The 27,980-nt window shown below is 38.2% G+C and overlaps 1 protein-coding gene across 1 annotated transcript; it reads left to right on the top strand.

Annotated features, from left to right (window-relative positions):
- On the top strand, positions 1 to 26,407 carry SKA2 (spindle and kinetochore associated complex subunit 2). Its single transcript, XM_069481108.1, has 4 exons — positions 1 to 43; positions 8,612 to 8,698; positions 17,615 to 17,791; positions 24,984 to 26,407. The coding sequence occupies exons 1-4, from the start codon at positions 11 to 13 to the stop codon at positions 25,050 to 25,052; spliced, it is 366 nt and encodes a 121-aa protein (XP_069337209.1). The 5' UTR covers positions 1 to 10; the 3' UTR covers positions 25,053 to 26,407.
- The last annotated feature ends 1,573 nt before the right edge of the window (positions 26,408 to 27,980 follow it).

A 27,980-nucleotide genomic window follows, 5' to 3' on the forward strand; every position in this document is an offset into this window, starting at 1 on the left:
ACTATTCAACATGGAGGCGGAGGTCGATAAGCTGGAACTGATGGTGAGTGCACAGTGAAGGAGATCTACCAGGTAGTTTATTTTTCCCCAGTGGCCCCGAAGTTGGGGCACAATTTGGAGTCGCCGGAAACTCTGGGCGGCGAAGGCTGGACCAGAGTCTAGTTCCCTCCTCCTGCACCACAGGGAGCCGCCAGCGCCTGGTATCTAAACCGCCGCGGGGGAAGGGGTTACATCCGGGAAACTCGTGAGGGAAATGGCGGGAGATGCTGAGGGTGTGGGGCCTTTGGCATTCCTTCTTCCTCGCCCTCACCTTTCCATTCCTCAAGGAGCTGCGCCTGGTGCAGACAGCGTTCTATGTTTCCACCAAAGAAAGATGTGACTGGAATGTTCTCTAAACGCCCCACGAATAGGAGAGGTCGTTCATACTCCCAGAAAGGGGGATGCTGGGTGGGGTGGAGAAAAAAACGAGTGAGGCGGGAAGAAATCCCTTCAGGGCTCAACTATTCGTTCAAGTTCTCAAAGATGGGCTGAGAAAGTCTTGAGGAAGGATGCTAGACTTGGCTTGCACAACTTCTTAGCGGCCGGGGAAGCCCCTAGACCCATTTCTGTTTGGTCCAGAGGTGGCAAACCTTGGGTGAGAGGGAGGTGTGAGCGATGGGGCTTTGAGCCACGAGCTCTATTTCTGGAGCGCGGGCGGGATTGGGACAGGGCAAGAACCCTGCTCTCTGCCCAGTTTCATTCATCTGTGAAAGTAGAAGGCGGGGACGAAGAATAGGAAAGGACTCCCGTTGTTGCTGGCGTGTTTGGCCTGCAGGAGGGCGCCAATCTGGGAGGCTGTCCTTCTAGTTTTCTTTAAGGATCTTTCCCTCTCTTGTCCTCTTTATTCCCTCCCTCCGGTCTCTAGATTTCCAACTTAGCTTGATCGCCCGCGCTTTTTTCTTCTTAGTTGCCTTGTTCTGTGTTAATGAATTGAGTGCTTCTCATATAAAAATTTAATTTGAATGCTTTCATTTGCTTTTAAAATTTTGTATTTAAATTTTCTTTATGGAGTGGGTGTGAGGATGGAGAGGGTTGAGGAGAATTGGCAGGGAAGAAGGAAAGATTTTCTTCAGATATTCAAACCTGTAATAATGAACTTTCTGTCAAAGTTTTATTTTTATCATTAACTGCCTTTTAAAAAACAAACAAAATTCTAACTATTGTATTAATTTGATTCTATCAACAGGCATAAATGTTTAGTTTGCCATGCTCCTTTTCCATTCTTAATTCCTCCCTCTAGATATAGATATTTCTGCCTAATTGTTATATGTTATTTCTGCTTTTAACAGGTTGTTTTTTTTTCTCAAGTTGGCTGTTTAATGTTTAAGCTTTTTCTGGCTTTTGGCATAGAGTCAGTATTCCCACAGGACTTATTTAAATTGAACAAATTCTATTTTAAGGGAACAAGGATTAAGTAAACAGCTTGAAAAAGGGAGGTTTTAGAAAATTATAAGGTAGCCAGACTTTTACACTTTTAGATATTGTTTGAATGATGGGGTAGTTTTTAAGTTCTTTTTGAAGAGAAGAAGAAAAGAAAGGAGTTTTTTTCTTTCTTTTCCCCTCCTTTTTTTGCCCAAGTTCACAGAGATAGTAAAATATGCTGTTAGTCCTACCATATATATAACATATATATGCATATATGCGTATATGTGTGTGTGTGTGTGTGTGTGTATATATATATATATTTTTTTTTTTTTGAGACAGAGTCTGGCTCTGTTGCCCAGGCTAGAGTGCCGTGGTGTCAGCCTAGCTCACAGCAATCTCAAACTCCTGGGCTCAAGCAATCCTACTGCCTCAGCCTCCTGAGTAGCTGGGACTACAGGCATGCACCACCATGCCTGGCTAATTTTTTCTATATATTTTTAGTTGTCCAGCTGATTTCTTTCTATTTTTAGTAGAGACGGGGTCTCTTCTTGCTCAGGCTGGTTTCGAACTCCTGATCTCAAAGGATCCACCTGCCTCAGCCTCCCAGAGTGCTAGGATTAACAGGCATAAGGCACCGTGCCCTGCCTATATGTGTGTGTGTGTGTGTGTGTGTGTATGTGTGTGTGTATGTATATATATGTGTGTGTATATTTAAAAGAGACTGGGGTCTCTGCTATGTTGCCCTGTTTGCTGGTCTTGAAATTCTGGCCTCTGGCTATCCTCTCACCTCAGCCTCCTCAGTAACTGTGATTACAGGCTCAAACCACTGTGCACTGTGCCTGGCTTTTCCTTTCTTAAATTTCTTGAAATTAAGTTAGTAGTAGTTGTTTTTTTCTTTCAAGTTATTAGTTTGTTTCCATAATTATTAATATTAGGGTTTAAAAATATATTTGGACTTTTATCATGATTTTTAATATTACTGCTCTGTATTGACTAGATAGTAGAAAACAGTGCCTCTCACCTTCAGATTTGCCATGTGCTTTTAGAAAAAAATGTGATATCCGTGAACAGGTTTAGTTTCTAACATTTTAAAGGTAAATGATTTTCTTGGCAATCTTCTGATTTTTGGTTTTATATTACTTAAATAAAGAATTTGCCAAGGAACTAGTATTGATTATTAATAGGTGAAAAGAGAATGCATACTATTTAACTTTGAAAAGAAGGTGCAGGGCCCCTCTGCCTTTGGTCTTAGGCTGTTGGGTGGTTCAGTTTGGTTGGGTTATTTGCAGTGACATACCCGTAATTCCAGCCCTTTGGGAGGCGGAGGTGGAGGATTGCTTGAGGCCAAGAGTTTGAGACCAGCCTGGGCAACATAGCAAGACTCTGTCTCTACCAAAAAAATTTTTAAAAAAAATTTGGACTCTATGGTGGTGAGCACCTATGGTTCCAGCCACTGGGGAGACTGAGGCAGGAGGATTGCTTGAGCCCCAGAATTCGAGGTTGCAGTAAGCTATGATCCCGTCACTGCAGTCCTGCTGCCCTTTCTCAGAAAAAAAAAAAAGAAAGAGTTTATCCTAATTTTGTAGATAGCCTAATCCTCTTAATTTAAAAATTTTCATTTTTCTCTTGTTTTAACTTCAAATTCAGAAAAGTAAGCATTTCTCTTTTAAACACTTGTCTTTAAAACCTGATACTTGGCTAGCAGAATTAAATATTCTATAATTTGAGTTATGTGGCCTAAGATTTGAGGCCAAGACCCTCATGTTCTAGCTGTCCTGAATGAGTCCACTTCTTGGTATACTCAATCTAACTAACTAGCTGAACTGGACTATTTAAGGGAGGTTGGTGGAAATAATGAAAATGTATTTCTGCATCAATCAACATTACTAATGGGGGAATAAGCTCATTATAGGGCAGTCTTTGTTCTCTAAATTTTTTCTTCACTTATTCATTAAGTGGTATTTGTCTAGTGCCCTCCTTTTGTGGTACCACTACTGATTGTACACAAAAGGTGATGCAATGTGATACTGTGATACTATTTGTATTTCTGGGTTTATATCTGACTTTTGATTAACATTCTAAAAGGTTAGAATATTAATTGGCTTAAAACTCCTGCCTCGGTCATTATTTTCACTTTGATATTTCTAAATTTGAAGGAAATGGAGATGCCTTCCTCCTATATTTAAGATATTTTAGTAGTTAACTGAATTTTTTTTTTTAATTTTTAAAGTTCATTTTTTAAAAAACTTTCTGAAAATCTTTGCCTCTTTAGTGTTGGTAAACATATGGCTAGAGTTCCAGGCAGTGGCTCTTAATCTTGCCTCTCCATTACAATCACCTGGGGAGCTATGAAAAGTCTTGGTGCCCAGGAACATCCCAGACCAATAATGTCAGAATTTCTGGGGCTTGAACCAAGACATTAGTGTTCTTTCACAGTCCTTGGGTTATTCCAAAATACAGTCAAGGTTGAGAACCACTGGTTTAAGGTGAACTTGTATTTTCTATATTCAACCCCAATGCTCTTATTGCCATTAACTGAAATTTTTAAATCGCCTTCTACAGTATTCATTTACTTTTTTTTTTTCTTGACAACATCTTGATTTCACCCATAGTATTCACTTAGATGGAATTAATGTTGTTCTGTTTAGAGGACACTGATTCCCTCCCTGGCAGTCTCTTCCCTTGTTATAATAGCCCTCAGTAAAGGCTTGAGACGAAAAGCCAGGAGATGGTAAGTGCTTTTGTTTTTTTGTTATTGTAGTTTAGATTCCAGAGTGATAGATTGAATATGTAGAGATTGAGAAACTTCTTATTTTACCTTTCATTTGTTTTCTTTGATATTCTTATTCAAAGAACTCATTATATATGGCAGTTAATCAATGGCCTTGGAGAAGGAGCTAATCAACATCGCTGCAGAAAACAAATATTTTTCACAACTTTGCCTTAGTAGTAATTATGACCAGTTTTGTTAATACCAATCCTAAGGTATTAACAATAAACATGTTAATTACCTCTAAGGCTTAGGGCATATTTACAAAATTCTTTTTTACACCTGTACATGTTTCTGTTTGAATGTTAATTGTGTTTTAGTTATCAAAAAACAATATCACTTTGATATTTAAGTCTTATTCTTTCTTTTTAAACATTAATATAAATGTTTTTTGGTTTTGGATGTCTTCGGTCCAAAATGGCAACCCTACTTTAAATTCTTTTCACACTGAAGCTTCAACTGATGCAAGATATTTTTGTATTCCTTTCCTACTTATTACTGCTAACGAATGCTCTGACTTTATTGCACTACTGTACTTTACAGCTAGCAGTGCAATAGTATTGTCAAAGCATCTGAAAGCAGGATGCACGCCAGAATTTTGATTCTTGCCTTACGTCTTTCTTCAGTATCTGTGAATAATTTACCACGTTTGTTGCTGAAAACTATAATTTTGTTACTGACAGTGTATCTTTTAGAAAGTCACAATTTGAAAAGAAAAACTAATTAAAAACTCACTATTGCATGATGAAACATACTGAGAGAATACTTTTTATATCTAAGTTGTTATGGCTTTTCTGAATGAGTAGTATCTTTACAATTTGCTGTTTTCTGTTAAAGATTTGGATAGGTTCTGGTAAATCTTAGGTTTTACTTAATTGAGTTTTATGATGAACTGGGTAAGTGATGAAAACAATTTCTGCTGTAAATTTCCTGTGCTAAGTTACCCCAAATCTTAATTGGCACTAATTTTACGTATTATGTAGGAAATGTTTGAGTTTAAAACCTAAGAATCCTTGGTTTTTTATGTTGGGTTTTTTTTTTTTTTGAGACAGTCTTACTCTGTCCCCCTAGGGTAGAGTTCTCTGTTACCCAGGGGTAGAGTGCAGTGGTGTCATCTTAGATCACTGCCTCAGCCTCCGGAGTAGCTGGGACTATAGGTATGCGCTACTACACCTGGCTAATTTTTCAATTTTTAGTAGAGACAGAGTCTCTGCTCTTGCTCAGGCTGGTCTTGAAATCCTGACCTCAAGTAGTCCTTCCGCCCCAGCCTCCCAGAGTGCTAGGATTACAGGTGTGAGCCACCTTGCCCAGCCTGTTTGTTTTATGAGATAGAGTCTCACTTTATTGCCTGGGCTAGAGTGTAGTGGCATCGTCATAGCTCACTGTACCCTCCAATTCCTGGGCTTAAACCATCCTCCTTCAGCCTCCTGAAAAGCTGGGACTATAGGTGCACCCCCACGATATCCAGTTCATTTTTTGATTTTTTTGTAGAGACAGGGTCTTGCTATGTTGCTTAGGCTGGTTTTGCTACAGGTACATGCCACTGGACTTGGCAAACCTCACCAATTTTGAATGTACAATTTAATGAGTTTTGACAAATGTATGTAGTCATGTAACCACCACAGCCAGGATATAGTAGAACATTTCCATCACCTTAAAAAGTTCCTTTATGGTCTGGTATGGTGGAGCTCCCCTGTAGTCCCAGCTACTTTGGAGGCTGAGGCAAGAGGATCACGTGAGCACAGAAGTTAAGAGTCTAACCTGGGCAACATAGTGAGACCCCCTAAGTTCCTTTCCTTTTGCAGTCAACCTCTTCTTCCCAAATTCCTTGACAACCACTGATACCTAGTTTTGCCTTCTAGAATTTCATATAAATTGAATCATACTGGCCTTTTGTGTCTGGCTTCTTGACTTAGCATATGCTTTTGAGATTCATCCATTTTGTATGTATTAGTAGCTAGACAGTTTTAATTACTGACTAGTATTACACTATAGAATATCACAAATTGTTTATGCATTCACCAAATGGTAGACTTTGGATCATTTCCTGGTTTTGCTTATTGTGAATAAAGTTGCTGCAAACATCGGAGTACCTCTTTGTGTGGACATGATGTTTTCATTTCTCTTGGGTAAATACTGAGGGATGGGATTGCTGGGTAGCATGATAAATGTATATGTGAAAAAAAAATCTATGCTTGGTTGGGCATGGTGGCTCACACCTGTAATCCTAGCACTCTGGGGAGGGGAGGATTGCTTGAGCTCAGGAGCTTGAGACCAGCCTCACCAAGAGCGAGACCCTGTCTCTACTAAAGAAATAGAAAGAAATTAGCTGGGCAACTAAAAATAGACAAAATTAGCCAGGTGTGGTGGCACACGCCTGTAGGCCCAGCTCCTTGGGAGGCTGAGGCAGGAGGATCGCTTGAGCCCAGGAGTTTGAGGTTGCTGTGAGCGAGGCTGACGCCATGGCACTTTAGCCTGGGCAACAGAGCAAGACTCTGTCTCAAAAAAAAAAAAAGTATGCTTGATCCTGTAATAAACTGCTAAAATATTTTACAAAGTGGCTATTCTATAATATTTTTCATCCCCAAAGCTGTGTACTGGGGTTTCAGTTTGTCCACATCCTATCAACACTTGGTATTATCAATCTTAAGTTTGGCCATTCTAATATATATAGATGTTTGGTGGTGTCTCATTGTGGTTTCAACTTGCATTTCCTTAATGGCTAATGATATTGAACATATTTTCATGGGCTTATTTGCAGTTTGTATATCTTTAGTGAAGGGTCTGTAAACCTTTTGCCTATATTCAAATTGAGTTGTCTTTTTATTATTGTATTGTAAGAGTCCTTTAATTGTCTCTCTGTCTGTTATTTGCCTTCTCATTTAAAAATTTTTGATGGAGTTCAATTTATACATCTTATTCTTCTATAGCGTATACATTCTGTATTCCAGGAAATATTTGCCCAACCCAAGGTCACAAATATTTTCTTCTAAAAGATTTATAGTTTTTACATTTAGATCTCTGTCCATTACAAGTTACTTTTTGTATATGGTATAAATTAAGTGTAATGGTCCTTGATTTTTTTTTTTTGAATATGGATATCCCATTGTTCTAGTAACATGTTTTGAAAAGAGTATTAGTTCCCCGTTGAATTATCTTTGCTCCTTTGAATAAATTAATTAAGAATATATGTGGTTGCCCAGGCTGGTCTGGAACTCCTGGGCTCAAGTGATTCTGCTGCCTCAGCCTCCTGAGTAACTGCAACTATAGCCACGCACCACCATGCCTGGCTTGGTTTGGTCTGTTTTGGAATTCTATTTTGTTCCATTATGTCATACCATGCTATTGTAATGGCTGTAACTTTATATTGTATTCTATAGAGACATATATAGAAATTATAGGTAAGTCTTGAAAAGCCTCAAACTTTGTTCTTGTTTTCCAAAACTGTTTGATTATTTTGCATTTCCAAATAAGTTTTCTGTCAATTTCTACAAAAAAACCCTGCTGAGATTTTGGTTGGGATTATGTTGAATCTAAAGAACAATTTGGGGAGAAGTGATATCTTAACAATATTGAACCTTCTGATGCATGAACATTATATATATCTCCATGTATTAGGTATTTTAAACTTTGTTTCAACTGTATTTTACAGTTTTCAGTGTATAAGTCTTGCTTATAATTTTTTTACAGTCTGCTTAGTGTGATTTCTGCTGGTGCTCTGTATCATAAAAACAGCAAGAACAGTTACCATATATGTCCTAAGTACATTGAATTTCAGGAAAAAAAGCAAGCAATATGTTAAGAAATGTCCTTAAAAGATGGCTGGTAGAATAAATACCAGAGGGAAGAAAGATACCTGAGATGTTAGGTATAGACTCATGGACATCATTTGGGATTATTCAAACTTTTTCTCCTGTATCATATGTAGCTTTTCATGTATAATTTGTGACTCTTTAAGCCCTCTAATTTTGGTGGCATGTCTCTGTAGCTTTTTTGTTAATGGAGTTGCAAACAAAGGAAACAATGAGAGTATTTCTGAAATAAATTTGTTCTGTCTTTTAACTTGAAATCACAGGTAGAAAAACGCTGCCTAATTTTTGAGAGTGTCAATGATGTTAGGGAATTCTTGAAGTCGTTATTAGTTTTTTGTGTTAATATATGACAATGGCTACTTAATATTTGAATTTTGGCTCAAAATCTAAGAGGAAGGCATAGAGAAATGACTTTAAAAATATTAACTAGTTTTAAAATTTTTATTAGCGCGTATATATTATTGATAATGGATGTTTATATACTTTTTTATTTTCACATTTTCAAATGAATATATATCACATATTGTTAAATTCTAACAAATATAAAGAGAAAACAAAGAGTAAAGTATCATTTTTACTAATAAGTCTTTTTATTTACAAAATGATGATTTGTGCTGGTCTTTAGTTCCAGAAAGCTGACTCTGATTTGGATTACATTCAGTACAGGCTGGAATATGAAATCAAGACTAATCATCCTGATTCAGCAGGCGAGGTAATCTGCAAATTAAATAAGCCTTTTTTAAAAAAAAACCTTTTTAACAGAATATTTTGTAAAAAGAATTTTCTGATGGTATTTCTAATAGTAATAGATAAGAATTATATTATTAAGTTTGTAGAATCTCAAAATCTTGTGTTGGAAATTTGGTCATGGCATACTGGAGAGATTATACCAATAGTCAGTGAAATTTATTGCTACTTTCTTTTTTAACCTTTAAAAAAAAATCACAGTTATATATAGGCCGGTGGCTCACGCCTGTAATCCTAGCACTCTGGGAGGCCTAGGCAGGAGGATTGCTTGAGCTCAGGAGTTTGAGACCAGCCTGAGCAAGAGCGAGACCCTGTCTCTACTAAAAACAGAAAGAAATTAGCCAAACAACTAAAAATAGAAAAAATTAGTTGGGCATGGTGGTGCATGCCTGTAGTCCCAGCTACCTGGGAGGCTGAGGCAGGAGGATCACTTGAGCCCAGGAGTTTGAGGTTGCTGTGAGCTAGGCTGACGCCATGGAACTCGAGCCCGGGCAACAGAGTGAGACTCTGTCTCAAAAACAAACAAACAAACAAACAAACCAAAATCATTGAGTTCAGAGTTACAAGCTACTGAAATTCCAAGAGAGCATCTAGCTACCTCTAAGGCAGTGGTTCTTCAGTAAGTTTGAGGGGAGAAGTCCTGGCAGTCACGATATTCTCTGAGGAAGATGATGAAATACTGTTAAATTTGTTTAATTATATGATATGAATAGTGATTTTTGCATAAAATAATATATTTAGTTATTCTAAGTTTAGGTTGATTAGAAACATTAACTCTGTTTATCTGCCATAAAATCATAAATTAGCGTACATGTCCATGGGATAAAAGTGAACAATCTCCAAGCATTATTTGTTAACATTAATTTACCACTTAAATCATTAATATATTTTCATAGTATTTGCTGGGAGACAAGAAATATCATATTTCACAGTTTTTCAAAAAATTCCTTACAATTAAAAAATTTTTTTTGGATTATGTAGAAATACAAATTAACATTTTATACAAAATTGGGAACACTTCATTAATGTTCAGTTTTTACTGTTTATTTCATGGCATGCCAGAATTCTATGGCAGTATAGTTTGAACTGTTTTAGCTCCCTAACTAACTTGATTTTTTCTTTGTCTTTTCTTTTTCTTTCTGATTGAGGACAAACTAACCATTCTGGTCTAGTGGTACCACCTAATGACTGGCTGAAGGACTCATCTGAGTCAGTATCTTTCAAGTACTACAGTGGAACACATTTCATTTAGTGCTCCCACTTTTCCTCTGTCTTCTATCTCTCATCTTTGTTCCAATCCAGTTATTTTTCTTTTCTACAGCTTTAAAAAAAAAGTTTTATTGAGCTATAATTCATATACCATAAAATTCACCCTTTTAAAATATATGATTCAATGGCTTTTTAGTACATTCACAGTGTTGTGCAGCCGTCATCACAGTTAAGTTTTTTTTTTAACCAAGTTTATTTTTACTTATTTATTTTTATTTCATCATATTATGGGGGTCCAAATGTTTAGGTTATGTATATTGCCCTTCCCGCCACCACAGTAAGTTTTTGAACATTTTGATTGCCTCAGAAAGAAACCCCATACCCATTAGCAGTTGCTCCCTATTACTCTTCCTTCATGCCCTACCAGCTTCCAGTAACCACAAATCTGCTTTCTGTTTTTATAGATTTGCCATGTGAACATTTCACATAAATGAAATCATATAATATATGGCCTTTTGTCTGTTTTTTTTCACTTAGCATAATATTCTCAAGGTTCATCCACATTGTAGCATGAATCAGCAGTGGTGTGATTATAGCTTACCTAGCCTCGAACCGTTGGGCTCCAGTGATCCGTCTGCCTCAGCCTCCCAAGTAGCTGGTACGACCAGCTAATTAAGAAAAAATTTTTTTTTAGAGATTGGGAGTAGGGGGCAATGTTGCCTGGACTAATCTTGAATTCCTTAGCCTTAAGCAATCCCCTTGCCTCAGCCTTCCTTCATTTCTTTCTTTCTTTTTTTTTTTTTAAATTGAGACAGGGTCTCTAGCTCTGTCTCCCAGGCTAGAGTGCAGTAGTATCATCATAGCTTGCTGTAACCTCAAACTCCTGGTCTCCAGTGATCCTCCTGCCTGAGCCTCCTGAGTAGCTGGGGTTACAGGTGCGTGCTACCATGCCCAGCTAATTTTGGGTCTCGCTCTTGCTCAGGCTGGTCTTGAACTCCTAACTTCAAGTGATCCTCCTGCCTCGGCCTCCCAAAGTGCTAGGATTATAGGTGTGAGCCACCTCGCCTGGCCCCTTCATTTCTTTTTATAACTGAACAATATTCCATTGTATGACTATACCGTATTTTCTTATCTATTAGTTGAAGGACATTTGGGTTGTTTGCACCTTTTGGCACTATGAATAATGCTGCTATGAACATTCGTGTACAAGTTCTTGTATGGACATGTTTTAATTTCTCTTGGGTATATAAGGCCAAGAATGGACTTGCTGGCCATATGGTAACTTGTTTAATATTTTAAGGAACCACCAGAATACTAAGATGACCAAAGCCAGTCAACCATTTCATATTCTTGGTTTTTTAAAAAAATTATGGTAAAATATGTATAACATAAAATTTACTATTTAAATCTTTTTTAAGTTTACAGTTCAATGGCATTCAATTGTTGTGCAAGTATCATCAATATCCATCTCCAGAACTTTTTCATCTCCCTGAAGTGAAACTCTGTACCCATTAAACTATAAATCCCCATTCTTCTTCTTCTCCAGCCCTTAGCAACCACCTTTCTACTTTCTGTCTCTATGAATTTAACTACTCTGGGTACCTCAAATAAGTAGAATCATATGATATTTGTCATTTTGTGACTTATTTCACTTAACATAATGTTTGCTTATTTTACTTAGCATAATGTTCTCAAGATTCATCCATATTGTAGCGGTCAGAAATTCCTTCCAAGGTTGAATAATAATCCATTGTATATATGTACCGCATTATGTTTATCCATTCATCTGTCAGTGGACATTTGGTTTGCTTCTACCTTTGGCTATTGTGAATGCTGCTACTGTGACATTGGTGTACAAATACCTGTTTTGAGTACCTGCTTTTACTTTTTTTCAGCTCTTCTCAACATTTTAAGACACACTGCATGTTCCCTAAGTTTCATTTTCTTCCATGGAAACATCTCTTTCGGTGTTTTATCCTTCTGCTCCAATCTGACCTCTTGCTCTATATGCCTTCTGCATGGCTATCTTTCTGGGATTTCTTTACCATGATTTTGGCCTTTGCCTTTATTTTATTCCTGTGTTGGATCATGTTTCACTCTGTCTTGGTTTATTTCCTTGATGTGGTGAAGCATATCCCTTAGAACTGCCATCCCCAACTCTAGGCCTGGACCGATACCAGTCCATGGCCTGTTAGGATCTGGGCTGCACAGCAGAAGGTGAGCAGAGGGCGAGTAAGTAAAGCTTCATCTGTATTTACAGCTGCTCCCCATTGCTTGCATCACCGCCTGTGTTCTGCCTCCTGTCAGATCAGTGGTGGCATTAGATTCTCACAGGACTATGAACCCTATGGTAAATTGCATTCGAGGCATCTAGGTTGGGTGATGTGCTCCTTATGAGAGTCTAATGCCTGATGATCTGAGGTGGAGCTGAGACAGTGATGCTAGGGCTGGGCAGTGGCTGCAAATACAGATTATCATTAGCAGAGTGGTTTGACTGCATAGAGACCATAGTAAATTAATTGCTTGCAGGCTCATATCAAAACTCTTATCAGTGACTGGCAAGTGACAATTAAGCTGCATCTGGTGGCAGGCTTCATAGTGGCAAGTGAGTTGATGTACTTCAATTGTACAGCTGCATCTGGTAGCAGGCTTTAAGTCAGAATCTGACACTTACTTTAATCTGAGTGTGGCCCACCCATTATTTTATTTACCACTTCAGTCCACGCCACTTTCCTGCACTACACACTTATCTCAATCACAGTTTTGTTAAGCCCACAAGCTAACCCTAGCAAAAATGAGTAAAAAGCAAAGGTCACTGGAGAGCTTCTTTGAAAAGGGGGAAAGACCCAATGATGAGACAGCAGAAGACTCTAAGACTGCCAACAAAATGAAAGCTGCATTTAAAAGAAAATACCAAGAGTCCTACTTAAATTATGGGTTCATTGAAACAGGTGATTCACATTCTCCAAGCCTGCTTTGTATAATATGTGTCAACTGGCTATCCAGTGAAGCTATGAAACTTTCAAAACTGCTTTGCCACATGGAGACCAAGCACCCTGCATTGAAAGACAAGGCTTTTGAGTTTTTCAAAAGGAAAAACCGTAAACACGAAGAACAGAAGCAATTATTGAAGGCCACCACTTCATCAAATGTGTCTGCACTGAGAGTATCACTGTTAGTGGCTGACCGCATTGCCAAAGCTAAGAAGCCCTTTACTATTGGTGAAGAGTTGATCCTGCCTGCTGCTAAGGACATTTGCCTTGCACTTTAGGAGAGGGTGCAGTTCAAAAGGTGGCACATGTTCCTCTTTTGGCTAGCACCGTAACTAGACGAATTGATGAAAGAGCAGAGAATATTGAGGCACAATTGTTAGAGAGGATTAATGAGTCACTGTGGTACACAATCCAGGTTGATAAGTCTACCGATGTTGACAACAAGGCAACAATGCTTGTTTTTGTGCAATATATTTTTCAGGAGGATGTGCATGAGGATATGTTATGTACACTTTTGTTGCCAGCCAACACCACAGCTGCAGAACTATTCAAGTCTTTGAATGATTACATATCAGGAAAACTGAATTGGTCCTTTTGTGTCAGTATATGCATGGATGGAGTGGCTGCTATGACTGGATGGCTTTACTTCTGAATGTGAGTCTACACACTGTGTCGCCCATAGAGAAATGCTGGCTAGCCGAAAATGTCACCTGAACTAAACAATGTTTTGCAGGATGTGATTAAAATTATCAACCACATTAAAGTACATGCCCTTAACTCACATCTGTTCGCACAGCTCTGTGAGGAGACGGACGCAGAGCACACATGTCTTCTCTTATACACAGAAGTGAGATGGCTTTCTAAAGGCAGATCACTGGTCAGAGTTTTTGAGTTATGAGAACTGCTCCAGAGATTTCTTTTAGAAAAACAGTCACCACTGATAGCACATTTCAGTGACACAGAATGGGTTGTAAAACTTGCACACTTGTGTGACATATTCAACCTGCTTAGCGAATTCAATCTGTCACTTTAGGGGAGAATGACATCTGTGTTCAAGTCGGCAGATAAAGTGGCTGCATTTAAAGCCAAACTGTAATTATGGGGGCAATGAGTAAACATTGGGATTTTTGATATGTTTCAAACATTAGCAGAGATTTTGAAAGAGACTGAACCAGGGCCTTCTTTCTCCAAGCTGGTGCATGATCACCTATCTCAGCATTCAGAAAAGTTTGAACATTACTTCCCAAACACAAAAGACCCCTGAACTGGGAAGGAATGGATCCTCTATCCATTTGTTAATAAGCCAGGTGAATTGACTTTGTCAGTGCTAAAAGAGGATCAACTACTTGAGATTGCAAATGATAGTGGCCTTAAAAGTATGTTTGAGACAACTTCAAATCTCCATACGTTCTGGATTAAAGAAAGTCAAGGCGGAATATCCTGAGATTGAAAAGCACTGAAAAGCCTGCTTCCATTTCCAGCATCCTATCTTTGTGAAAGCAGAGTTTTCTGCAGTAACAGCAACCAAAATGAGATTAGGGAGTAGACTAGACAAAAGCAACAAACTTTGGGTATCACTGTCTCCCATCACCCCCAGATGGGACTGTCTAATTGCAAGAAAACAAGCTCAGGGCTCCCACTGATTCTGCATTATGGTGAGTTGTATAATTATTTCATTATATATTGTAATAATAATAGAAATAAAGTGCACAGTAAATGTAATGTGCTTGAAGCATCCCGAACACTGCCACCACCTCCTTCTGCCCTGCCCAACCGCCCTGGTCCGTGGAAAAATTGTCTGCCATGAAACTGGTCCCTGGTGCCAAAAAGGTTGGGGACCACTGCTCTAGAAGAATGTGCTAAGGAAGTATAACCTGAAGAAGAATACACAGAAAGTTAACTTTTTGACACATTGAATGTTTGAAAAAGTCTTTATTGCACCCTTTTATTTAACCCCTTACTTGGTAAAAGGTTTGCTTGAACATAGACTTCTAAATTGGAGATTTTCCCTTAATTTTAACATCATTGCTTTGTGGTTTTTTTTTTAGCTTCTAATGTTGCTGTTGAGAAATAGATACCATTCTGATTTCTGATCTTTTGTGTGTGCTTTCCTCTTTAATCCTCGGCTTACCCCACCACCTTGGAGAGTTCTTGGAACTTTCAGAATATTTGTTTTATGCTGTGAAATTTATAGTTATGGTATAGATCTTTTCATTAACTGTGCTGTCACTTAGTGGGACCCTTTTAGTCTGAAAACATATGAACCTGAAGTGTTGTAACATTTCTTACCTAGTATATTCATAAGAAAAGAAATCTTTCATGGCCTTTTTTACGTAACAGTCATAGATTGGACCTCCTCCATCTACCCTCTGTTTTTCTTATCTTTTCTTAGCTGTTTTCATTTTTGTGGTTTTCTTCCTACTTTTGGGGATATGTCTTGGACTCTGTTTTCTAGTTCTTCTCCTGGAGATCTTTTATTTAATACGATATTCAGATGTCTAGACACATGATGAAAAATGCACCATTCAGAGCAATGGGGAAGGTCTCACTGTTATTAGGGTTTATAATAAGTAGATAACCCAAAAGTTATTTTAATATATACTATTTCTCTATTTGCCAGACTATACATTTGGTGTCATCTGTTATGTCTTCTCCCATATGAAACAAACCACCAGGTTCTCTTAACTTTTTTCATGCTGTCTCCCTTTTGTCACTGTCCAACTTCTGCTGCTGATGCTATAAGGCCTTGATCACTTCCTGCAGAATTATTTTAACAGTCTTTAAGGTAGATCTCCTGTCCGTATTCCTTCCTGTTAGAAGATAACCAAGATAGTATAGTTTTATGGAAATCAAGAATTCACTTTAGGCCGGGCTTGGAGGCTCACACCTGTAATCCTAGCACTCTGGGAGGCTGTGGCAGGGGGATCACTTGAGGTCAGGAGTTTGAGACCAGCCTGAGCAAGAGTAAGACCCCATCTCTACTAAAAATAGAAAGAAATTAGCTGGGCAACGAAAAATAGGAAAAAAAAAATCAGCTGGGCATGGTGGCACACACCTGTAGTCCCAGCTACTCGGGAGGCTGAGGCAGGAGGATCACTTGAGCCCAGGAGTTTGAGGTTGCTGTGAGCTAGGCTGCTGCCACGGCACTGTAGCTCAGGCAATAGAGTATGACTCTGTCCAAAAAAAAAAGTTTCACTTTAAGAAGATGGAACAGGAAGAAATTAAGGAAAGGCAAGAAGAGTGTCAAAAATATATGCTATATAGCAAGAATGACTTTTTGATTGTTTTAAATAATTTGTTAAAAGATACTAGTCTAGGCTGGGCGTGATGGCTCACGCCTGTAATCCTAGCACTCTGGGAGGCCGAGGCTGGAGGATCGCCCGAGGTCAGGAGTTCGAGACCAGCCTGAGCAAGAGCAAGACCCCTGTCTCTACTAAAAATAGAAAGAAATGATCTGGACAGCTAAAAATATATACAGAAAAAAAATTAGCCAGGTATAGTGGCACATGCCTGTAGTCCCAGCCACTTGGGAGGCTGAGGCAGAAGGATTGCTTAAGCCCAGGAGTTTGAAGTTGCTGTGAGCTTGACACCACGGCACTTTAGCCCGGGCAACAGAGCAAGACTCTGTCTCAAAAAAAAAAAAAAAAAAAAAAGATACTAGTCTAATGGGGTGTTAGATTGAGGAAATATATTATTATAGTTGCTAAAAGCTTGGTGATAAATGGAGTGAGAAAAATGAAACTGATTTTGAAGTGACAACAGAATCAAGATAAGGGATTAATTTTTCCCCCCAGTATAGGGAAGATCTGAAGTCTGAACAAAGGTAAATATTGAAAAGGTTATTGATATACAGAGAATTTAAGGTTCTGGAGGATATGAGGAGGAAACAGTAATAGGAGTGGTAGTGTTAGGAGTTAAGTAAAGATGAGAATGTCCATAGATGTTTTCATCTGGGGATGAAAAGCCAGGAAGTTGGAGTTTCTACTGGATAGTTTCTGTCTTCTTAGCAAAGCAGTTGGTGAGATCATGTGCCAGGAAGGAGTGGATGGGAATTGGAGGGATAGAGAAAGTTTGGAATACCTGGGAACCATTAGGGAATGAAAAGAATTACTCAGTGGCAGAGCTTAAAGTATCTTTTATGGAATAGTGGCTATATATATTACAAAATGAATTTGAGAAACCAATGTAGTTTATAAGTATATGTGAGTTGGCATGAATTTTGTATTTTGTATGTATATAAATAAATTAGTATGAAGAATTTTATAATAAGTGGTTTCAAGTTATCTTATTCTTTAAGAACAAATCAAAATAGTGCCTTTAATCTTCTGCTGAATAGTATTTAAAATTGTATTTTAGAAATACTATGTAATTATTGTGAACTATGCATCCAATGTCATATATTTAAAGTAACTTTATTAGCTGTTTATTATTGCTAAATTTTTTCGTGGGTTGTTTCTGAAGCTAGGCTATAAATTCCTTGAGAAATAGGATCTAGGTCTTAATACTTCTTTCTTCTCCACCTCCCATCCTCTGTCATGTGATTGCATAATTAAATACTCAGCAGTGTTCAATTAAATGAATGGTAGACTATATTGTATATGTAGTATTTTAATTCTTAAAAAGAAGCTTAGTTTTTCCTTTTCATAATTTAACGTATATTAACTTTCTTCCTGATATAGAAAAATCCAGTTACACTCTTAAAGGAATTGTCAGCAATAAAGTCTCGATATCAAACTTTGTATGCACGCTTTAAACCAGTTGCTGTTGAGCAGAAAGAGACTAAGAGCCGCATTTGTGCTACTGTGAATAATACTATGAACGTGATACAAAAACTACAAAAGCAAACAGACCTGGAGGTAATACTTTCAATTGACAGGTTGGATTTGTATACTTTTAGTTCTGAGTGTTGCTTTGAAAGGGAAACCCCCCAGTAATTTACATTTTGGAATTCAGCAGTCTATTTGAACTATTGGTAGAAATGAGATTTTTCTTCATACCCTGAAGTATAATAACTCTTATCCTTTTATATTAAAATAAGTATATGGACTTGACATGATTAATGAAGAGGTGTGCTGTCTCAGATTATGTAACTATGGCAGAAGAGAAAACTTGCTTATACTTAATTAAATCTACCAGCTCTGCTGGTTTCTATAAAGTACTAGTGAGACTGAGAAGTCTAGAAAGCATCTATACCAGTGACTTTTTTTATTTTTTTAAGTTCTGCTCTCCTTCATTTAAGTTGGCAGGGATGAAAGGGCCCACTTTCTCCATACCGTCCCTCCATTTCCCATTCCCATCTCATTTAGTGTGAGAATCCTTGTAATTGTGAGCCTCAACCATTGATACAACTCTTCAGATATGTTGGAGTAGAAATAAATATAATGAGCTGCTAAACTAGGCACTAAGGTTTTGAACTGAAAATTGAAGGATTTGGCAGCATTTTCATTTACTATCAAGAAAAAGCTGGGGCCTTAGAAGGAAAAGCTATATGAGACAGAGTCAAAGAGTAGAACTAAATTATCTGGATGAAGTATCGCCAATCTGCTTTATCTCAGGTGCCAACTGCAAATGGTTGCTTGGAGTGCTGTATTAAGGAGCTATGTTTTTATTTGCCAACTCTGAACTAAATTATAGCATTAAGATACTTTTAGGCCGGGCGCGGTGGCTCACGCCTGTAATCCTAGCACTCTGGGAGGCCGAGGCGGGTGGATCGCTCGAGGTCAGGAGTTCGAGACCAGCCTGAGCAAGAGTGAGACCCCGTCTCTACTAAAAATAGAAAGAAATTATATGGACAACTAAAATATATATATACAAAAAATCAGCCAGGCATGGTGGCGCATGCCTGTAGTTCCAGCTACTTGGGAGGCTGAGGCAGTAGGATCGCTTAAGCCCAGGAGTTTGAGGTTGCTGTGAGCTAGGCTGACGCCACGGCACTCACTCTAGCCCGGGGAACAGAGTGAGACTCTGTCTCAAAAAAAAAAAAAAAAGATACTTTGAATTATGGGCTTGTAACTAGAGTAAATTTCATAGGTTGACTACCCAGGTCAATCTGATAAAAAATTCTTTACATTGCAAATAGAGGGGGGGAAAAAGAGAACAATATGTGGTTAAAACTATAAAATGATACTGTAGATGCATCTGTTATGTCACAAGGAGATGAATGGTGGAGGAGGGAAGGGCAATTAAAAAGGGAATAGAAGGAATAGGTAGATAGAATTTCAAATAGTAATGGTGGTATCACATAGTAATAAATTAAGTGCAAAAAATGTATATGATAAACTTTCATAAATACAACTCAAATCACATATTCTTCATTGTATGTGATCAAAGCCTGACAATAGAAACACATAACCTTATTCATGGGAAACCTTCTTTATTTATTTATTTATTTATTTTTGAGACAGAATCTAACTCTGTCGCCCTAGGTAGAGTGCAGTGGCATCGTTGTAGCTCACTGCACCTCAAGCTCCTAGGCTCAAGTGATCTTCTTGCCTCAGCCTCCCCAGTAGCTGGGACTACAGGCATGTGCCTGGTTAATTTTTCTATTTTTGGTAAAGATGGGGTCTCCCTCTTGCTGAGGCTGGTCTTGAACTCCTTAGCTCAAGCGATCATCCCTCCTCAGCCTCCCAGAGTGCTAGGATTACAGGTGTGAGCCACCATGCCTGGCCCTATAAATCTTGAAGAGAGATTCGGTATAGTTCCAGATGTACATATCAACAAATGTGTATAGAAATCCATAAATTTATTGAAGCACAAACTAAATTTAGATGAATAAACAAAGAGAAAAATGGCATTTTGCATATTTACTACAAATTGCCCTTGCTGGGTATAATAAATAGATGGTATATTTCTGTTTGAGACTACCGGTACAGAAAAATAGCTATATAGTGATAGGGGATTTCAATCATCTGAATATCCGTAAAGGTCTTCATTTAGTTACAAGAAGAAATACCTGGCTGGGCCTATAAACCCAGTACTTTAGGAGGCCATGGTGAGAAGATTGCTTGAGCCCAGGAGTTCAAGGCTGTAGTGAGCTATGATTGTGCCACTGTACTTCAGCCTGGGTGACAGAAACTCTGTCTTTAAAAAAAAAAAAAAGTCTGAAATGAGCAATAATTTGGTCAGCTTTCAGGCAGAAAGCTAAGGGAGCTTTCACTTTGGATCAGGTTAAGGAGAAATGATTGAAAAGTAGGTTATATAACTTGAAAAAGGAGGTCATATTTTAGAATCAGTGATGGTCAGGTGGGGAAATACTGACTATAGTAGGTCTTGTATCTACTACTTTAATGAGAGTAGTGGAAAGTTCAGAGAAAATACAGGTATGATGCTCAATCTTCTCAGAGACGTTTAAAAGAGATTATTAAAGCCGGGCACTGTGGTTTATGCCTGTAATCCTAGCACTCTGGGAGGCTGAAGTGGGAGGATCATTTGAGCTCAGGAGTTCAGAGACCAGCCTGTGCAAGAGCGAGACCCTGTCTCTATTAAAAATAGAAAGAAATTAGCTGGACAACTAAAAATATATATATACATATATATATATATGTATACATATATATATATATACATATATATATATATGTATACATATATATATATATATATATAAAAATTAGCCAGGCATGGTGGCCCATGCCTGTAGTCCCAGCTACTTGGGAGGCTGAGGCAGAAGGATTGCTTGAGCCCAGGAGTTTGAGATTGCTGTGAGCTAGGCTGATGCCACTGCACTCTAGCTGGGACAGCAAAGCAAGACTCTGTCTTCAAAAAAAAAAAAAAAAAGAGGGGGGATTGTTAAAATTTTTATCATCCAAATGTGAAAGAAAAGGAAATGACATCTGTAGAGAGTTGTATAACTAGAAATAGCTCTATGAGTCCAGAGTTTAAAGGGATATGCAAGGTAGAATTTGTAAAGGAATTTCAAATATTAAAAGGTGTTTATCAGTCATAGGGACAAACCTGTGAGCATAGTTAAGAAAGTCAAAGGTTGGATTGAGCTGAGGCCTCTCAAATTTTCTAAAATAACCAAAAGGGCCTTTAAAATTATTTTGGGAGCATACAACAACAAAAAAGGGGTAAGTCTGCTTAGGGAAAATGGTACTTTGTTTAGAGATAACAGAATGCAAAGCTGTTTAGGTATTATCTTGCTATAACCTTTATCAAGGAGAGTGGTTTTTTATTTGGAAGGGTTGAAAATGTATTTGAGTAGATAATATCCAAAAAGAGCATTTGAAATGATAATATTAATAAATAGGGAACACAAAAGGAGATGGGAAAAGGAAATATTAATTTGCTTATCTTTCTTAGCTGATTTAAGACATTAAGGTTTAAATATACTTAATTATAAAGGTGACCACCAAAAGAAAAATAAAGGAGACTAATGTATGTCAAAGCAAAAAAAGCAAAATCCCCAAAACAAAAATAATAATAAATAAAAAATATAAAAAGGCATTAAAAGTGAATGTGTGGTATTCTACTGATGCTCCAAAATATTTGCATTAAAGAAGAAAAACTTCTACAAATTTTAGGTTGGTTAACTTGACCTTTATTCCTAGAAAAATTTGGTGAGGGTTTATTAAACACATGCTCTGAAAACTCTTGTACAGTGATCACAAGGAACAACATGGATTCATTAAGAACAAACAAGTCTTGCCAGGGTAATATCATTCCCTTTTTTGAGGTAGAAAATGGGAATTTTAACTGTTTGGGTTGCAGCAAGGCATATAATTGCTTTTCTTTTCTTTTCTTGAGACAAGGTCTTGCTCTGTCTCCTGGGGTAGAGTGCAGTGGTGACTTCATAGCTTCACTGCAACTTCAAACTCCTGGTCCTGAGCGAGTTTCCTACCTCAGCCTCCCAAGGACTACATATGTGTGCCACCACACCCAGCTAATTTTCTTATTTTTTGTAGGGACAAGGTCTTGCTTCTTGCCCAGGCTGGTCTTGAACTCCTGGCCTGAAGCAGTCCTCCTGCCTGGGCCTCCCAAAGTGCTAAGATTACAAGTGTGAGCCACGGTGCCCAGGCTATGATTGCTTTTCATTTTATCCATGTGAACATGTTGGGCAAATGTGAGTTTGATCAGTCAAATCAATCAATCACATGTGAGAATCACGTAGGTTCTGGAGCTGCTCTAGAGCTGGGTTGTCCAATTTACATAGGCCACATGTGGCTATATAAATGTATATTTAAAGTAATTAAATGAAAGTTTAAAATTAAGTTCTTTTTAATTTATTTGTTTATTTTATTATTATTTTTTGAGACGGAGTCTCTCTCTGTTTCCCGGGCTAGAGTGCTGTGGCGTCAGCCTAGCTCACAGCAAGCTCAGACTCCTGGGCTCAAGTGATCTTCCTGCCTCAGCTTCCTGAGAAACTGGGACTACAGGCATGTGCCACCATGCCTGGCTAATTTTTTTTTTAGTTGCCTGGCTAATTTCTTTCTTTCTTTCTTTCTTTTTTTTTTTTTTTGAGACAGAGTCTTGCATTGTTGCCCGGGCTAGAGTGAGTGCCGTGGCATCAGCCTAGCTTACAGCAACCTCAAACTCCTGGGCTTAAGCGATCCTACTGCCTCAGCCTCCCGAGTAGCTGGGACTACAGGCATGTGCCACCATGCCTGGCTAATTTTTTTTCTATATATATTTTAGTTGGCCAGATAATTTTCTTTCTATTTTTAGTAGAGACGGGGTCTCGCTCTTGCTCAGGCTGGTCTCGAACTCCTGACTTCTAGTGATCCACCCGCCTCGGCCTCCCAGAGTGCTAGGTGTAAGCCCTCACACCCGGCCTAAAGTTAAGTTCTTCATCTACTGATTGGACAGTGCAGATATAGCATATTTTCAGCATCATGGAAAGTTTTATTGGACAGCACTGCCCTAGAGATTCTGATTCTGTAGGTCTGGGGTGTTCCAGATTTGGCAGTCTCTCTAGAGATGACCTATATAGTTAGGCAGATTTATAACTACTTGAGTGGTTCTTTAGGTTGTATCTCCTATTAATTCCCCATATAACCCTTTGTTTCAGCCAGCCTGTTATTAGTGCTCTGTGAAAGTCCCTTACAACTTTCCATCAACTTCCCTTCTCCCTTTTGCTTTTGCTCCTGCCTTCTTTTGGTGGATACTGTGGCTGGTGGTTTTCTCAGCATCTGTTCTCCTTTCCTGACTCCTGGAATACAGTCATGCCCTGCATAACAATGTTTTTGGTCAAGGATACAATGGTGTTCCCTTAAGGTTATAATACCATATTTTTACTGTGCCTTTTCTGTGTTTAGATACACAAATACTTAACCATTGTGTTACATTTGCCTGGACTACTCAGTACAGTAATATGCTGTACAGCTTTGTAGCTCAGGAGCAATAGGCTATCCCATATAGCACGTATTCCTGTTGTTAAGCAACGTGTGACTTGACTGCACTGACTTTCTTGATGATGAGTGTTGTCTCTCACAGCCATGTGCCTGGAGTGATGCTGGCCCCATCCTCACCTTCAGGGGTTTCTCTGGTTGGCAAGGGGAATGGATTTTCCTTTAACTAACACTGGTTCAGGAATGAGTTTGCAACCCAAATGACATGAGAGGAGGGAAAGTCTAGAAGTAGGTAACTGGGAAAAGTTTCCTCACTGCTGAGAGAACCCTTGGAAAAGAAAGCATCTTTTCTTCTCCCGGACAGTGTGTGTACATGTGATACCTAGCACTGTGAGAGCCATTTTGCTGTCAGCTTGAGGGTAAAAGCACCATCAAGAATATCAGAAGGCTGGGCATGGTGGCTCACGCCTGTAATGCTAGCACTCTGGGAGGCCAAGGCAAGTGGATTGTTTGAGCTCAGGAGTTCAAGACCAGCCTGAGCAAGAGCGAGACCCCGTCTCTACTAAAAATAGAAAGAAATTATATGGACAGCTAAAAATATATATAGAAAAATTAGCAGGGCATGGTGGTGCATGCCTGTAGTCCCAGCTATTCGGGAGGCTGAGGCAGGAGGATTGCTTGAGCCCAGGAGTTTGAGATTGCTGTGAGCTAGGCTGATGCCATGGCACTCTAGCCCGGGCAACAGAGCAAGACTCTGTCTCAAAAAACAAAACAAAACAAAACAAAACACAAAACCAAAACCAAACCCCCCCCCCCCCAAAAAAAACATCAGAGCTGTGAGATGAAAAACACCAAGTCCTAACATTGTTAAGCTGCTGAATAAGTCAGCCCTGAAGTCTTTCCTTCTTCTGAACTTAGTGTGCAATGATAATAAATTTTATTATTCATCACTTTTGAAATGTTTCTGTTACTTGCAGGTAAAAGGATCTGAATTATTCTTTAGAATTTAGCCCAAGTCTCTACTTCTCTGAGAAAATTTTCACACTATTTTTGTTCATATCTTTTTCAAAGTATAGTCACCCTCCGTATCTATGAGTTCCACATCCATGGATTCAACCAACCATGGATCAAAAATATTCAGAAAATATTCTATAATATTATAACTTTATGGGACCACCATTATGTCCTTGACCAAAAATATTCAGATGGTTGCCTCTGTACTGAACATGTAGACTCTTTTCCTTGTCATTGTTCCCTAAATAATACAGTATAAGAAATGTTTACGTAGCATTTACATTGTATTAGGTATTTAAGTAATCTAGAGATGATTTAAAGTATACAGGAGGGTGTGCCTAGGTTATATGCAAATATGACACTATTTTATACAAAGGACTTGAGCACCTGTGGATTTTGGTATCCTGGAGCCAATCCGCCACAGATATTGAGGGACAACTGTACTTTTAGAATATGGCATCCAAACATGACTTCTTTGGTTCTGTTAAATTATAGTCCTTAAATTGTTTGATTTCTTGGTCTATTTCTTCAACTTATTTAGAATTGCAAGTTTTTCAGAAATTCAAACATCATAGTACTTGTATATAGATAGCTAAATATCTGTATTTTTCCTTGCCTTCCTAAATTTGTGATTATATAGTATAAGCTTATGGAAACATTTATTGGTGTGACAGACCTAAAGTTAACTAAACTAATTTAACAGTCTTTAAAGGTTTTTGAAATAAAGATTTTGTCATTTGTTTTCTAGCTGACACCACTGACTGAAGAAGAGAAATCTGCAGCAGAGCAATTAAAATCTCATATGCCAGACTTATGAAGAAATGGACTTCCAATAGGGAACTCCAATGGAGAAGAGATCAATTCCAGAAAAACTTAGGAAGATGTCTTTAGCACTTGATGACTAGAATTGGGGAGTGGTGAAGGAGAAGGAGGTTTGGCTTGAACGACTGGATAATGATGTTCTTTCATATGAAAGAAGAATATAAGAAGGGCAGATATATGAATAAAGTTCAGCAAAAAGGATGAAATGGGAATAAAGGGATTTATACACACACACACACGCACACACACACACAGAGTCTTGTAATTTTAGGCATGGAAGTCCTTAATGCTATTTTACATCTGTTTTCCTATTGTGTAGTTGGGATAACGTAGATGTTCTGGCCTATCAAAAGAATTTCAATCAGTCAATATGTGAATGAGCATGCTTTGGAAATTAAAGGATAGGTAAAATATTTGTATTGTACATCATATATAATTTCACTTTTGAAAATGTTGATTACAAATGTGGTCATATTATTGGTGAGAGTGCTAATGTTGTCAAAACTGCAAAGGAGTTTTGGTCTAGGTACAGTTGCTCGTTGCACAAACATCCAATTGTTGGGCTGGGCGCGGTGGCTCATGTCTGTAATCCTAGCACTCTGGGACGCTGAGGCGGGGCGGATCAGTTTGAGCTCAGCTGAGCTCAGGAGTCCGAGACCGCCTAAGCGAGAGTGAGACCCTGTCTCTACTAAAAATAGAAAGACATTAACTGGACAACTAAAAATATATAGAAAAAATTAGCCAGGCATGGTGGCACATGCCTGTAGTCCCAGCTATTCAGGAGGCTGAGGCAGAAGGATTGCTTGAGCCCAGGAGTTTGAGGTTGCTGTGAGCAAGGCTGACCCCACAGCACTCTAACCTGAGCAACAGAGTGAGACTCTGTCTCCAAAAAAAAAAAAAAAAAAAAAAAGAAAGAAAGATCCAATTATTGAGTCAACAAGGATTGCCAAGGAAGAAAGGAATTTTTAATATGACAGACGTGTTGTGTCTTGTTGGGAGAAAAGGGAAAAGCTGCCTCAAATCTGTCTCTGACTAAGGGAGATCATGGGCTTTTCAAGGAAGGGCCACATGCCTTGGGGCCTGTCCTGGTGTATCTCCTAAGGGGCGGTATGGGGGGGGGGGCGTAGGTTTTGGGGGATAGTGAATCTTGATGTCAGGCAGTCTGCCCAAGGTCCTTCAGAATCTCAGCTCCTTTGTCTTGTGGAAAACATTTCTGGAAAACAACTTGAAAGGTAAAGTAGTTAAGGAGAGGATCATATAGGGGTAATTGAAATGTGTTCAACGGGGGATAGGTTACACTAATAGTATGACCTATAATTTCCCACAAAACCTAGCTAAACATAATAAGCTGGCTTTTCTGTGATAGCCTCACATACATTTATTTATTTTTATATTTATTTAATGTCCTGGATATGCTAAAAATACTTTTATTTCTTCCCCATTCTGCCTGTTAATGTTGAGCAGCATGAGCTTGCTTTCAAATGCTATTTTAGACTGTCCCTGTTGTATTTCTTGTTTTAATTAATTAATTATTTTAGAGCTGGGGTCTCAATATGCATTATGTTGCCCAGGCTGGCTTTAACATATTAACTGCCATGTGAGTTGTATTTAACTCATGCTAGTTTTGAGCACGGGGCCTCGTGAAGCATATGTAACTTATATGTCTCTTTACCTTGGGAGCTGTGTGAACTATTGTTCAAGTTGCGCATAACTCACACAGAAAACAAAAAATAAATTTTTCATTAAATTAGAAAGTATTGTCTTGTTTTCGAAGTTTTTATTCTATTTTTGTAATAAAACACTTTGGCCCCAAAGAAAATTTTTCTTTTTCTAGTGTGGCAGTCAGTGTGTTAAACCAATGGGCTCAAGTGATCCTCCCACCTCAGTCTTCTTAGTAGCTGGGACTATAGGTGTGTGCCACCATGCCCGGTTTCTGGTGTAGTTCAGTAATACCTTTGTTCTCCTTCAGCCTGTATTGTAATTGTTCATTCCATGTGAAAGCTAAGAAACTGAAATTAGAGAAGCATTTACCTGCTACTTGCCAGTTTTGTGTATGTGAATTTCATTATTTATTTGAAAATAATTATTAGCAATAAGGTAATTGCCTAAAAGTTGGGACAGATCTTGATACAAAGATATTAATCACAGTCTTATTTATAATAGCAATACATATACACATCTGGCAAATAGGGAAATAAATCATGTTGTATTTATATAATAAGAGGTCAAGTTGCTAATACATTATTAATGTTCTGGGAAACACTGAAGCTTACTAAGTGGGGGAGGGGAGAAGCAGGTATTGCAGTTTGGTAGTTAAGGTTGGGCTTTGGAGTCCTACTTGAGATATAAGTGGCAGGTTTTAAATTCTAGTTGTGACCCTAAGCAAATCACTTAACTTCTGAGTGTTGGAATGGTTGGAAGGACAAAATGGTAAACTGTTAAAGGGTTTGGTATTTAGTAAGCCTTCAATGAATGGTATTTACATATATGTAATAAAAACTAGGCATTGAAAAGACTAGGAAAAAATACACCAAATATTAATTCCGCAGATTATAAAAATATACTATTACATAATTTAAAACTTTCTATTATGAGCATGTATTTGTCCATTACAAACCTATAACAGCTGAAAAACAGGATTCCGAGGGTAGTTTCAGTTAAAATTGTCCTGTCTAGTTTGAGTATTTCAAGAACAGAAAGCCTCCTTTTTTAAAATTACAAAGTAAGTTACACCTTAGTATCAGATATTAATTTTTTTCAGTACTCAAGCAATTAATATTAAGGCAGCTCCTGTCATAGGATGGCTCAAGGGTGGGATGTTGATTCGTGGGATTGAAAAAATGGTATTATCATGAAGAGGTCATAACAAATTCTTAATACTGTAGTATTAAATTGGTTTTGCTTTCACTCTGGGGGAAAAATG

The sequence above is a fragment of the Eulemur rufifrons genome, chromosome 9 (assembly GCF_041146395.1).
Source record: "Eulemur rufifrons isolate Redbay chromosome 9, OSU_ERuf_1, whole genome shotgun sequence".
NCBI classification, from domain to species: domain Eukaryota; kingdom Metazoa; phylum Chordata; class Mammalia; order Primates; family Lemuridae; genus Eulemur; species Eulemur rufifrons.

Excerpts from the sequence above, each read along its gene's own strand:
- SKA2 (XM_069481108.1), top strand. The coding sequence starts at position 11 with ATGGAGGCGGAGGTCGATAAGCTGGAACTGATG. Across the intron at positions 44-8,611 it reads TCGATAAGCTGGAACTGATG|TTCCAGAAAGCTGACTCTGA; the intron begins GTGAGTGCACAG and ends GCTGGTCTTTAG. Across the intron at positions 17,792-24,983 it reads AAAAGCAAACAGACCTGGAG|CTGACACCACTGACTGAAGA; the intron begins GTAATACTTTCA and ends TTTGTTTTCTAG.